The sequence below is a fragment of the Chlorocebus sabaeus genome, chromosome 16 (genome assembly GCF_047675955.1).
Source record: "Chlorocebus sabaeus isolate Y175 chromosome 16, mChlSab1.0.hap1, whole genome shotgun sequence".
In the NCBI taxonomy this organism is placed as follows: Eukaryota; Metazoa; Chordata; class Mammalia; order Primates; family Cercopithecidae; genus Chlorocebus; species Chlorocebus sabaeus.
In genome coordinates, this window is record NC_132919.1 from 4,344,418 (window position 1) to 4,357,950 (window position 13,533).

The 13,533-nt window shown below is 51.7% G+C and overlaps 1 protein-coding gene across 5 annotated transcripts in view; it reads left to right on the plus strand.

The window, feature by feature from the left end:
• SPNS3 (SPNS lysolipid transporter 3, sphingosine-1-phosphate (putative)) overlaps positions 1 to 13,533 on the plus strand; it is a 55,438-nt gene that overhangs the window by 18,467 nt on the left and 23,438 nt on the right. For all 5 annotated transcript variants that reach the window (XM_037987442.2, XM_008009915.3, XM_008009913.3 and 2 more), the window contains one exon: positions 2,975 to 3,164. In XM_037987442.2, coding sequence (XP_037843370.2) covers positions 2,975 to 3,164 — 190 coding nt within the window. The remainder of the gene's footprint in view (positions 1 to 2,974; positions 3,165 to 13,533) is intronic.

Below are 13,533 nucleotides of genomic sequence, written 5' to 3' on the forward strand. Positions count from 1 at the left end.
AAGTGCTGGGATTACAGGCGTGAGCCACCTCGCCCAGCCTGACTTACATATCTTTAAGGGCTCTCTTGGCTGTGAGAGTCTGTGATGCTGGGAAGGCCCTGTGTGGATGGAGGGAACGTGAAGGGCTTCGTAGCTGGGCCATGTCCTCTGGCTGCACCTCCCGTTCAGGGGCTGGTGGGGGTGCCTTTTCAGGCAGCCTGTCTAGATAATCAATCCTAAGTCTCACGATTATCTCGAGAACCTGCCAAGGTCAGCTCAGACCAGGACTCAGAGGCGGCCAGCATACATTTGGGATTCAGGTCACTTGACTAGGCTGAGCCAGACCTTGCACAGCTCGGAAGGCTGGGAAGGTTTGGAAAGCTCTTCTTTCTTCTTTCTCCCTGCCCCTGCCCCTCCCCTTTCCCCCTCCCCCTCCCCCTCTTCCCCTCCCCCTCCCCCTCTTCCCCTCCTCCCCTCCCCATCCCCTCCTCCCCTCCCCATCCCCTCCTCCCCTCCCCCTCCCCCTCCCCTCCCTCTCCCCTCCCCCTCCCTCTTCCCCTCCCCCTCCCTCTCCCCTCCTCCCCTCCCCCTTCCCCTCCCCCTCTCCCCTCCCCCTTCCCCCTTCCCCTCCCCCTCTCCCCTTCCCCTCCCCCTCCCCCTCCCCCTCCCTCTCCTCTTCTTTTTCTTTTTCTTCTTCTTTCTTTTTTTTTGAGACAGTCTTGCTGTGTTGCTAGACTGGAGTGCAGTGGCACGATCTCAGTTCACTGCAAGCTCCACCTCCCAGGTTCAAGTGATTCTCCTGCCTCAGCCTCCAGAGTAGCTGGGACTACAGGCGCCTGCCACCACGCCCAGCCAATTTTTGTACTTTTAGTAGAGAATTTAGAGAATTCTCAGTCATTTGGGCAAAGCGAGGGTGGGAGAAGAGAGGGGAAGCTACATCGGTCGGCGTGGACCAGTCCCGTAGGGCCGTCAGTGCTGGCCAGGAGCTTGCTCAGAGGACAACAGGGAGCTACTGAGAGGCTGGAAAGATCCTGGTTAGACTGGTGTTTTCAAGAGTTCACGCTGGGCACAGTCTCAGTGTTCCCTTTGAGCTCCTTTATTTGTTTTGTTTTGTTTTGTTTTTGAGATGGAGTCTCACTCTCTTGCCCAGGCTGAAGTGCCGTGGTGTGATCTCAGCTCACTGCAACCTCCACCTCCCAGATTCAAGTGGTTCTCTTGCCTCAACCTCCCAAGTAGCTGGGATTACAGGTGCCCACCACCATTCCCAGCTTTTTTTTTTTTTTTAGTAGGGATGCGGTTTTGCTGTGTTGGCCAGGTTGGTCTTGAATTCCTGACCTCAAGTGATCCACCCGCTTCGGCCTCCCAAAGTGCTGGGATTACAAGCATAAGCCACCCCGCCTGGCCTCTTTGAGCTCCCTTAAAAGGAGGCTGGAGGTTGCAGAATAGACCAGGAGGGTGAGGATGTATGTTCAAATCCTGGTCTGTCATTTACCAGCTGGGTAATCTTGGCCTTGACCTTTCTCAGCCTCTCCTTGCTCATCTGTCCATCTGGGAATTGTAGGAGGAATCCGTGAGTTCACTTGCTCTACATATGTCTCTCGTGTGCCAGGCTCTATGCTCCCAGCATAGAGTCAAGAGAGGAAACCAAACCTGTTACTGTTCTCCAGGAATTCCCAGGCTGGCGAATGAACCTGATGACAGACACAGAAGGGGCTGTGGGAACTGATGGGAGTGAAGGGATCAGCCAGGGAACAAAGGAAGGGCATCCCCAAGTAGGCTGTGCTGGGTCTTGAAGGATGAGTAGGAGTTTGATAGGTCAAAAACTAGTGAAGGGTGTTCCAGGCAGAGGAATGAAAGTGTGTGGTTGGGAGTCGGGAGGGGAGAGCAACTAGTCTGGGGGAAGAAAATAGAGCTAGGACCTGGAGTTGATGTGAGTCAGAGTCAGATCACGAAGAACAATGTACACTTTATGGAACTGGGGACAAATCTAGTGGGTGTCTGAGAGCTGGTGGAGAATTTTAGGCAGGAGGTGGGCAGGGACGTGGTCAGGTCTGTGTTTTAAATTTTATTTTTAGAGACAGATTCTTGCTCTGCTGCCCAAGCTGGAGTGCAGTGGTGTGATCATAACTCACTGTGGCCTCGAACCTCTGAGCTCAAGTGATCTTCCCGCCTCAGCCTCTTGAGTAGCTGGGACTACAGGTGCACGCCACCAAGGCTGGATCATTTAAACATTTTTTGTAGAGATGAGATCTTTCTGATCTTGAACTCCTCCCGCCACGGATCTCCTGCCACCACAGAATGCACTCTTGGGGAGCCTGTGTGGCGGCTATTTTGGAGGGACAGGTCTCCACAGGAAGGATGTACAAGGGGAAGCGAAACAGAGTAGAAGCGGGTCTAAAAATGGGTGGGAAAGGGACGGAGGTCAGGCAGGGGCTGCCTGAGGGGGGTTCAAAGACAGGAAGTGGAAGGATGGGATTCAAGGAAGGAGGGCGTGTAGAGGGCCCAGACAAGGGCCGGGTGTATCACTGGGGCTTAGTAAATACATGTTCGCTTGCCTCCATTCCTCTTAGTACTGGGAGCTGGAAAGAGAGAAGGTTGGGGCCAGAGTGGGACCCTGGAATTCAGATTTTGAGTGGGCAGTTTTGGGGGATGACAGGGAAAGGGTCAATGGAGATGAGGCAGGCTGGGACCTGGGGTGCTGGGCGATCACCCACATGGCCAGTGGGATCCCCAGGATGATATAGGGGATGAGGTAGGAAAGGGGCTGGGGGAGGGCAGTGGGACATTCGTCCCTGGTCAGGGTCCCCAGGTCTTGGGAGCATCAGTGATGAGGGTGTGTAAGGCCTGGGTCAGATCAGGGGCCCACAGCCATATTCCCTGTAGACACCAGATCGTGTCCTTGAGCCAAGGGGCTAGACCTGGGGCTGGGAGCAGGGTGAAAGGTCTCCATGCTGAGCTCACCCAGCTGACCAACCCCTGTGTTCTTTCCCATTAGCCTGATTTTTGGGTCATTGACCATCATGACCGGCGTCATTGGGGTCATCTTGGGGGCAGAAGCTGCGAGGAGGTACAAGAAAGTCATTCCAAGAGCTGAGCCCCTCATCTGCGCCTCCAGCCTGCTTGCCACGGCCCCCTGCCTCTACCTGGCTCTTGTCTTGGCCCCGACCACCCTGCTGGCCTCCTATGTAAGTGAGAGCCTCATGGAGGTGGGAACAGGGTTGGGGGATGAGGAACTCCTGTTTCCACAGCTCACGCTGTGCCCGGCCTTTACGTACATTATGTTGATCTCTCCTGGGTAGCACTTATCCCCGTTTTGCAGATGAGTAAAGAGAGGCTGGATGCGGTGGCTCACGTCTGTAATCCTAGCACTTTTGGGCCTGGCCAATATGGTGAAACCGTGTCTCTACTCAAAATATTAAAAAATTAGCTGGGCATGGTGGTGGGCACCTGTAATCCCAGCTGCTCGGGAGGCTGAGGCAGGAGAATCGCTTGAACGCGGGAGGTGGAGGTTGCGGTGAGCTGAGATTGTGCCGCTGCACCCCAGCCTGGGCAACAGAGCATGACTCCATCCTGCGGGGGAAAAAGAGAGAGAGAAGCTTACCAGGAGTTCCACAGTGAGGAAGGGGCAGAACTGGGATTTGAGCCTGAGCTTTTCTGACTGTAAAAGGTGTCCTCTGAGCATTGGATTAATGTGTTAGTTTGAGAAAATAGGACTCATTTATTGCCAGGGCATATTGTGGGTCCAAGAAGAAATAGAGCAATTCTCCCCAGGTTACAGAGGAGCGAAGCAAGGCCCAGATTGGTTACGGCCAATGTGGACGCAGCTTTAAGGGCGATAATCACGGTAATATCAAGTATTCCATATCCACATCCCATCACACCCTTTCATGGGCCTCACACTCTGGCCGTGCCAGCCACATGGGAGAGCCACAGAGTCCGCCTTCCCAGACTCTGCACGTGTCCATTTCTTCCACCGAGAGCACCAGTTCCTCTTTTGTGCATCCCGAAATCCTCCTTCTGCAAGACTCAACTCAAAGTCAGCTTCCTCCAAAAGCCTTCCCGGACCGCTCTATCCTCACGCCAGAATTCATGTTCCTGCTTGGGCTCAGTGCCTGTTTGCATGAGACACCGAGGTGTATGGGGCCTGTCCAAAGACAGGGGGCCCAAAGGGTGGGGGACCAGAGCTGGAGGGTCCCTGTGTGCAGCTGTGTCCCTGGCTCCCCAAAGCCCCAGCCCTGCCTGACCCCCAACATGGGAAAGGGCCACTGCTTCTGGGAAGATGACGCCAGCCCAGCCGGAAGCAGAGGGACTAGACCTCCCCTCCTTTCCCAGATCCATGGCCCCGGGCCCTGTGGCTGCAGACAGGGCCCATACGTGCGTGCACCAGGTTTACTGAGCAGGCCAGACTTTGGAAAAGTAAACCAACCACGACTTTATTGTCCTCACACTAGTTTGGCCGCATCTCCCACCCATGGCCAGAGCCCATCACTTCTCCAGTCACACGCACGAACTAAACAGTCTGGTCCCATTGAAATAAAAACCTTGGCCCTGCTTCCGAATAAAGTTTCTTTTTTCTTTTTTCTTTTTTTTTTTTTTGAGACTGAGTCTCGCTCTGTTGCCCAGGCTGGAGTGCAGTGGCGTAATCTCAGCTCACTGTAACCTCTGCTTCCTGGGTTCAAGTGATTCTCCTGCCTCAGCCTCCCAAGTAGCTGGGATTACAGGTGCGAGCCACCACGCCCAGCTATTTTTTTAATTTTAAATTTTATTTTATTTATGTATTTATTTTGAGATGGAGTCTTGCTCTGTTGCCCGGGCTGGAGTGCAGTGGCGCCATCTCAGCTCACTGCAACCTCTGCCTCCCAGGTTCAAGCGATTCTCCTGCCTCAGCCTCCTGAGTAGCTGGGATTACAGGTGTACGCCACCACGCCCAGCTAATTTATGTATTTTTAATACAGATGGGGTTTCACCATGTTGGCCAGGCTGGTCTCCAACTCCTGACCTCGTCATCCACCCGCTTCAGGTTCCCAAAGTGCTGGGATTACAGGTGTGAGCCACTATGCCTGGCCCCAAATAAAGTTTCTATCCAGGACCAGAAAATTGCCTTGGGAAGAGGTGGGGCTGCAGTTGGGTTTTGTTCTCCTTGCTCCATCTTCCACCCCACATCCCTGACATCCTCCCTCCCCTCACAATTCTGTCCCCTCCAGAGATGAGCGGGCAAGGGAGGAAGACTGAGAACAGGCCGAGTACTGTCTGTGTCCGGAGTTGTTTTCGCCCTCTCTCAGTGCCCCCCATGTGGCAGATGCCCAGAGGCGGGGTGTGGGGGGCCTTTGTGGGCATTTTGGGGTCTCTGGCCCTGGTTTTTACTTTGCCCAATTCCCTGATGCAAGGGTTGCCTTTCCAGCCAGGCCGTCTTGCCTGGGTGGGCAATCCCGCAAGGGGCCCCCTCTCATGAGCACCGTGTCTCCCTCCGCGGTGTCCATCTGACCCCTGGAGGAGGTCAGGAAGGGAGGCCTCCGCCACTGCCGCCCTCTCCCCTCCCACGACACTGCAGACTACTTCATCTGGCATCCGCACCCGCAGACTTCCCTGGGGGGAGTCAGGCCCCAGGGTCCATTCTCCCCGAATGCCAGATGACATGCATCTGGGTGTCCTGAGGATGTCTTCTGTGCACCCTCAGGCTGTCCTGGTATAGGAGGCTTAGCGTTTAGCCAGCGTCCAGCCAGGGAGAAAGGGCCAGCTTCCTCCTTGGCAAGCACTATCCTCTGTTGCGTTGAGTGTCATCTGAAGCCCCTCACTCAGCTTAAGAGTGGAACTCTTGGCCGGGCGCAGTGGCTCAAGCCTGTTATCCCAGCACTTTGGGAGGCCGAGGCAGGTGGATCACGAGGTCAGGAGATCAAGACCATCCTGGCTAACACGGTGAAACCCCGTCTCTACTAAAAATACAAAAAATTAACCGGGCGTGGTGGCGGGCACCTGTAGTCCCAGCTACTCGGGAGACTGAGGCAGGAGAATGGCGTGAACCCGGGAGGCGGAGCTTGCAGTGAGCTGAGATCCTGCCACTGCACGCCAGCCCGGGCGACAGAGCAAGACTCTGTCTCAAAAAAAAAAAAAAAAAGTGGCACTCTTTATTCATTATTTATTACCTCTTTTAGAGATGGGGACTCTCACTATGTTGCTCAGACTGGTCTTGAACTCCTGGGCTCGAGCAATCCTCTTGCCTCAGCCTCCTGAATAGCTGGGACTACAGGCGTGCACCACCACACCCAGCTAATTTTTAGTAGAGATGGGGTTTCGCCATGTTGCCCAGTCTGGTCTCGAACTCCTGTCCTTGAGTGATCTGCCCATCTCAGCCTCCCAAAGTGCTGGGATTACAGGCGTGAGCCACCGCACCTGGTCAAGAGCAGAACTCTTTCAATAAATCCTCCCCCGAGCATGACTTCTATGCAAGCGGGTGGGGGCCACGTAGGATAGCCCCGTTCTCTCTCGCCGCGTCCTGAAGGTGTGCTGGCACCTCTCTTGAGGTGTGGGCGCTGCTCATCCCTTGTTCTCAGCCTCGGGTCTCTGCGGAAATTCCTGAAGACGAGAAAGTCTTGTCATTCTCTTCTGCACATGCTCTTATTTAGTCCTCTCAATGGACACTTTTGTGAGGAAGGTTTTTTCTTTTCATATTTTATTTTATTTTTTGAGACAGAGTCTCTCTCTGTTGCCCAGGCTGGAGTATGGTGGTACGATCTCGACTCACTGCAACCTCCACCTCTCAGGTTCAAGCAATTCTCCTGCCTCAGCCTCCCCAGCAGCTGGGATTATAGGTACCTGCCACGAATGTTTTTTTTTTTTCCAAGACAGGGTCTCTCTCTGTCACCCAGGCTGGAGTGCAGTGGCACGATCTCAGCTCACTGCAAACTCCACCTCCCGGGTTCAAGCAATTCTCCTGTCTCAGCCTTCTGAGTAGCTGGGATTACAGGCCTACGCCACAATGCCTGGCTAATTTTTGTATTTTTAGTAAGATGGTGTTTCGCCATTTTGACCAGGCTGGTCTCGAACTCCTGACCTCAAGTGATCTGCCTACCTCGGCCTCCCAAGGTGCTGGGGTTACAGGCATGATCCACCACACCCAGCCACACTTATGCCACTTGACAGGTTGGAAAACTGAAGCCCACAGATAGAATCAGGTAAATAGTGGGACAGACAAAACTCCAACACAGGGCTGGGTGCAGTGGCTGACGTCTGGAATCCCAGTATTTTGGGAGGTCGAAGTGAGAGGATCACTTGAGCTCAGGAGTTAGAGAACAGCCTGGACAACGTAGCAAAACCCTGTCTCTACAGAAAATTAAAAAATTAGTTGGACATGGAGGCACATGCCTGTAGTCCCAGCTACTGGGGAGGCTGAGGCTGGAGGATTGCTTGAGCTTGAGAGATAGAGGCTGCTGTGAGCTCTGATCATGCCACTGCACTCCAACCTGGGTGACAGAGCAGGACCCTGTCTCAAAACAATCAATCACACAACCTCCAACTTGGCTGTGATGCCTCCAAAGTCTGTGTCCTTCATAGTGTACTGAACCAGAAACAGAGCTGGGCACACCCCAGGCACTAGTAAATACCTTAATGCTTATTGACTGAGGGAGGGGACCATCACTTCTGGCTGGTGGGAGCTGATGGGGGCTGGTGGGGCCTGACCTCGCAGGGAGGCTGAAGCCCAGGCAGATGGAGGCCCCATCAAAGCTGTCCCTGTACCAGCCAGCTGGAGCTGGGGGCCCCCTGCCAGCCCTGCTTCTGCCACTGTCTTGGTTGGTTCTGGGAGGTGGCTCCTTGGCTGTGTTTCGGGGACACAGCTGCCCCCCTCCACCCCCGGCACCCTGCAGCCTGGCGCATCTCCAGAGCTGGTTGGCTCGTCTGGAAATGACATTGTGTCTTGGCCGCCAAAGCCAGCTGGAGAAGCTCTTCTTCAGGCCTGCCCTGGGGATTGGGACTGAGGGGCAGAAAGGCGGGCGGGGCTAGAGTGCATCCATCCTCTGGCGCTGGGAAGCTGCTGGGTCTGGCATGGTACCCACCGATGCTGAGCCTCTGTGGCCAGAACTCTAACCCTCCAGAGGTGCTGCCATCCCGCCCCCACCCCATGGCTCTGTCTGTGCCTCCGTAGAACTCTCGGATGTTCTGACCTCAGATTCAGGCTCCAGTTGCTCCTCCCCAGCAACTGTCAGTTGCGAAGCCCTTGACCTCTCCCAGGCCTGTCCTCTCCTCTCTGTCCTCTCTGCCCTTCCCTGGCTCATGCCTTGCTGTCTTTCTCCAGAACTCTTCTAGAAGGCACCTTCCTGGTCTCCTTGTCTTCCTGCTCATCCACCACAATCTGTTCTGTTCTTCACACACTGCCAGAGCGAGCTAGCTAGCTTGCTTGTTTTTTCTCTTTCTTTTTTCTTTTCTTTTCTTTCCTTTCCTTTCCTTTTGTTTTCTTTTCTTTCCCTCCCTCCCTCCTTCCCTCCCTCCCTTCCTTCCTTCCTTTGCCTCCCTCCCTCTCCCTTCCTTCCTTCCTCCCCTCCCCCCTCCCTCCCCTCCCCCCTCCCCCCCTCCCTCCCTCCCTCCCTCCCTCCCTTCCTTCCTTCCTTCCTTCCTTCCTTCCTTCCTTCCTTCCTTCCTTCCTTCCTTCCTTCCTTCCAGACGGGGTCTCCCTGTATTGCCCAGGCTGGTTTTGAACTCCTGGCCTCAAGCAATCCTGCCCATGCTGCCTCCCGAGTAGCTGGAATTACAGGCATGCGTCACTGTGCCTGGCTTACAGAGTGAGCTTGCTGACATCACACCACCCTTCCCTGCTCAAAAGCCTTGCATGGCTCCCTGGTGCCTCTGGAACTAGCCCCAGCCCCTTATCCCAGCATTTAAAGCCCCTCGTGAACTTCCCTGATAACCTTGGGAGCCTTATTCCTCCACTGCAGTGGAGGCCCCCTCTTGGTTCCCAAGTCAGGCTTCCCCTCTCCCTCTTTCCCCATCCTCACTCCCTTCTCCAAGTGTCCAAAGCATTCTAGGCCTTCAAGGGCCAGCTTACCACTGTCTCTCTGTGAATTCCTCCCTGGTTGCTGGGCCTGACCCTCTCTCCCTCCTCTCTTTAGTGCGCCCAGCGTTGTCTTCCTGGGGTCTTGGTTACGTACGTTCTGACTCCTCTCCCAGCCCTGTCTGTGATTTTTAGCAGGGTCCAGGTCTGGTTCTAATCTTTCTCTGTACTCCAACTTGAAGCACAGTGTCAGGCACATGGATGGGTGGGTGAGGTAAGTCACTGCTGGCTGAGTGAAGAGTCCAGTGACAAACTGTTTGTATTCATTTGTTTATTCAACCAATATTTATTGATTGCCAATTAAGGGGCATACTAGTTTCAATGCTGTAGATATAAGTGGCTGGCTGTGGTGGTTCACCCCTGCAATCCCAGCACTTTGGGAGGCTGAGGGAGGTGGGTCACCTGAGGTCAGGAGTTCAAGACCAGCCTGGGCAACCCGGCAAAACCCTGTCTCTACTAAAAATACAAAAAATTAGCTGAGCATGGTGGTGCGTGCCTGTGGTCTCAACTACTTGGGAGGCTGAGGCAGGAGAATCGCTTGAACCCAGGAGGTAGAGGTTGCAGTGAGCCCAGATTGCGCCACTGTACTCCAGCCTGGGCAACAGAGCGAGACTGCATCTCTAAATAAATAAATAAATAAATGCCATAGATATAGCAGTGAATAAAACAGATAAAAATATCTCTGTCCCGAGGGAACTTACATTCTAGTTGGGGAAGAAAGATAGCAAACAAGATATATAAGTGTTGTGAATTTTATTGTAAAATTCAGTGTATTTCAGATAATAATAAAGGCTTAGGAGAGAAGTATTATTGGGAAGGACAGAGAGAGAGTGTGAGTATTGGGAGGAGAGGGTAGCAATTTTTTGTAGGGTGGCCAGAGAGGCCTCACTGAGAAGGCAGTTGTGGAATAAAGACCTGTAGGGGGTGAAGCAGTGAATTATGTGGATATTCGGGGGAACAGTGTTCCAGGCAGAGGGAACAGCAACTGTGAAGGCCCTGAGTCAGGAGTGTACCCAATGGGTTTGACTAACAACAAGGCAGCTACTGTGATTAGTACAGAGAGAGAAGTGGGAGAGGGAGGTGGGGACAGAGAGATGATGGGTTCCAGATCATGTAGGATGTCGTGGGCATCGGGTGAGATGGAGTTTTGTTCTAAGAAGTGGGACATCTGGCTTTTGTCTTCCACATCTATTAAAATGGTCATGTAGTTTTATCCTTTATTCAATTTCTACAGTTTATTACATTGACTGATATTTATATTTATATGTTTAACCAACCTTGCATTCCTGGAATACATTCTCCATGGTCATGGTGGGTAACCATTTTTATGTATTGCTGGATTTGAGTTGGTAGTATTTTGTTGAGGATTTTTGCATGTGCATTCGTAAGAGATATCGGTCTGCAGTTTTCTTGCGGTATCTTCGTCTGGTTTTGGTATCAGGGTAGTGGCCTTGTAATGAGTTGGCAAGTGTTCCTTCCTCTTCTGTTTTTTGGAAGACTTCATGAAGAATTTGTTAATTCATCTTTAAACATTTGGAAGAAGTCACCAGCAAAGCCATCTGGTTCTGGGCTTCTGTTTGTGGAAAGTTTTTTGATTGCTAACTCAATATTTACTCGTTATAGGTCATTTCAAATTTTCTATTTCTTCTTGAGTTGTTTCAGTAGTTTATATCTTTTTAGAAATTTGTACATTTATTCTAGGTTAATCTAATTTGTTGGCACACAATAGTTGATATAACAGTTCCTTCTCATTCTTTTAATTTCTGTAAGATGAGTAGTAATGTCCCCCCTTTCATTCCTAATTTTAGTAATTTGAGTCTTTTTTTTCCTCAGTCAGTTTATCTAAAGGTTTGTCTATCTTGCTGATCTTTTCAAAGAACCAACTTTTGGTTTCATCAATTTTTCTCAATTTTTTTCTATTATTTGCTTTTTTTTTTTTTTTCTTTTTCCTTTTTCTTTTTTGAGACAGAGTCTTGCTTTGTTTCCCAGGCTTGAGCTCCTGGCTTCAAGCAATCCTTCTGCCTCAGCCTCCCCAAATTTTGGGATTATAGGAGTGAGCCACCCCATCTGGCTGGCTTATATTGAGTAGAATCACTTTGGCTACTCTGTTGAGAACAGACCTGGGGGCAAGGGCAGAAGCAGAGAGGAGTGAGCAGGCTGTTGCTAGAATGCAGATGAGATGATGGTGTTTGAACCAGAGTGCCAACAATGGAGATTGTGAGAGGCAGTTGGATTACATAAGTATTTTGAAGGTAGAGCTCTTAGAATTTCCTGATGAATTCCAGGAGGAATATGAAAGAAGAGTCAGAGGTGAGTTCCAGGTATTGGCATGAGCAGCTGGAAGTGGGGAGGGCCCATTAACTGAGGCAGGAAAGTGAGCAGGAGCAGCAGGTGTTTTGGGGAAGGTCAACAGCTTGGTTTTGTACATTCTGGGTTTGTTGTCGGAGGCTGACATCCAAGTGGAGGTGTTACTAGACAGTTGGATAGAGGAGTCTGAAGTCCAGGGGATATGGAATCATCCATAAAACTTCAAAGGGTGAGAACATTTTTGGGGAGCAAAAGGAGTCAGCATTAGAATGGGTGTCCAGAGGGTGCTGAGGAATTGACTTCTGTTGGTCTTCAAAATATGATATCACTTTACCTTCTTCATCCATCCATCCATCCATCCATCCACCCATCCATCCATCTATCCATCCACCCATCCACCAATCCATCCACGATTCCATCCACCCACCAATCCATCCATCCATCCATCCATCCATCCATCCATCCATCCATCCATCCACCCACCCACCCACCAATCTACCCATCCATTCACCCACTCAGCAGTCCATCCATCCATCCATCCATCCATCCATCCATCCCTCCCTTCACTTCTCAGATTGCAGGAACCAAAGTCCTTCCTGCATGATTTCTGCTGTTGAAGGAGTAAGTCCTGGGGAGATAGGCTCCAAACTCTTCTTGGGAAGGGCCCATGGGAAGGTGGGCATGTGTGCTAGTGTGTGCATGCATCTAACATGAGTGTGTATATGTTCATTCTTGTGTGTATACATTAAAATGAATATACTGGCCGAACGTAGTGGCTTATGCCTGTAATCCCAACACTTTGGGAGGCCAAGGAGGGTGGATCACTTGAGGTCAGAAGTTCAAGACCAGCCTGGCCAACATGGTGAAACCCCGTCTCTACTTGAAATACAGAAATTAGCTGGGCATTGTGGTGGCACCTGTAATCCCAGCTACTTAGGAGGCCGAGGCAGGAGAATCGCTTGAGCTCAGGAGGCGGAGGTTGCAGTGAGCCGAGATTGCGCCACTGCACTTTAGCCTGGGCAACAAAGCAAGACTCTGTCTTAAAACAAACAAACAAACAAACAAACCCTGACTATACTAGCCAGGCACGATGACTCATGTCTGTAATCCCAGCACTTTGGGAGGTCAAGGTGGGCGAATCACTTGAGGCTATGAGTTCGAGACCAGCCTGACCAACATGCCCTCTCCCATGCCCCTGTCCCCACTAAAAATTTATTTAAAAATTTAGGTGGGCATGGCAGCATGCGCCTTTAATCCCAGCTACTTTGGAGGCTGAGGTAGGAGAATCACTTGAACCTGGGCGGTGGAGGTTGCAGTGAGCTGAAATCATGCCACTGCACTCCAGCCGGGGTGACAGAGTGAGACTCCATCTCAAAAAAAAAAAAAAAAAAAAGCATATATACTTGTACATACGATGTACATTTAGCACGAATGAATATACATGCTAAATGTACATTGTATGTACAAATAGATCTATTTTAATTTTTGTGTGTGCGTGTGCATGGTGTGTATGGATGTGTTGACGTGTGCTGTTTTGTACACTTGTCTGTGCATGAGCGTGCACACCCACCTCAGGACATGCAGAGAACCGCGTGGGATGTGCCTGTGTGCACATGTGCGTCTGTGGCTAAGTATAGCTTTTCTCCTGCTACTTTTGTGCCTGTAACTGCATTATGTGGGCAGGATGGTTTTTGGTTGCACTGTGTGACTGTTCCCAGATTTCCTGAAGTAGGGGCCAAATCATGCTGCTTGTTTCATGGAAATGAGCTTTTCTGAGAATATAAAGTCTGGTCTGGGGCCTTCCCTGGGGGAGCCCATGCCCTGTGGCCATCTACAGAAACAGAGGGTTCCATCTCTTCCATCTTTCCAGTCCTCTTGGCAAGGGAAGTGGACTTCTCGGCTGTTAATTAGGGTCCAGACACGCACACAGCAGGTCTTGGCTTATGCCACCTTCCTTGGCCTTCTTCCCAGAGCTGCTGCCCTTCAGAGGAGAAGGGGTTTGTGCTCAGAGGAGGGACTGCACCCAAAGCAGGGCCTCCACTGTCACTGACCTGGTGGCTGGAGGATGTGGCTGAATGTCGGCTATCCCCCCTTAGGTGGGCTTTGTGGTCAAGGTGGAGGGACAGGAGTGGGGCGTGGGAGGGAGCATGCCATGATGTGTCTGAAAGACCTGGACATCATTCCTTCTTCTTTCCTTACCAGTT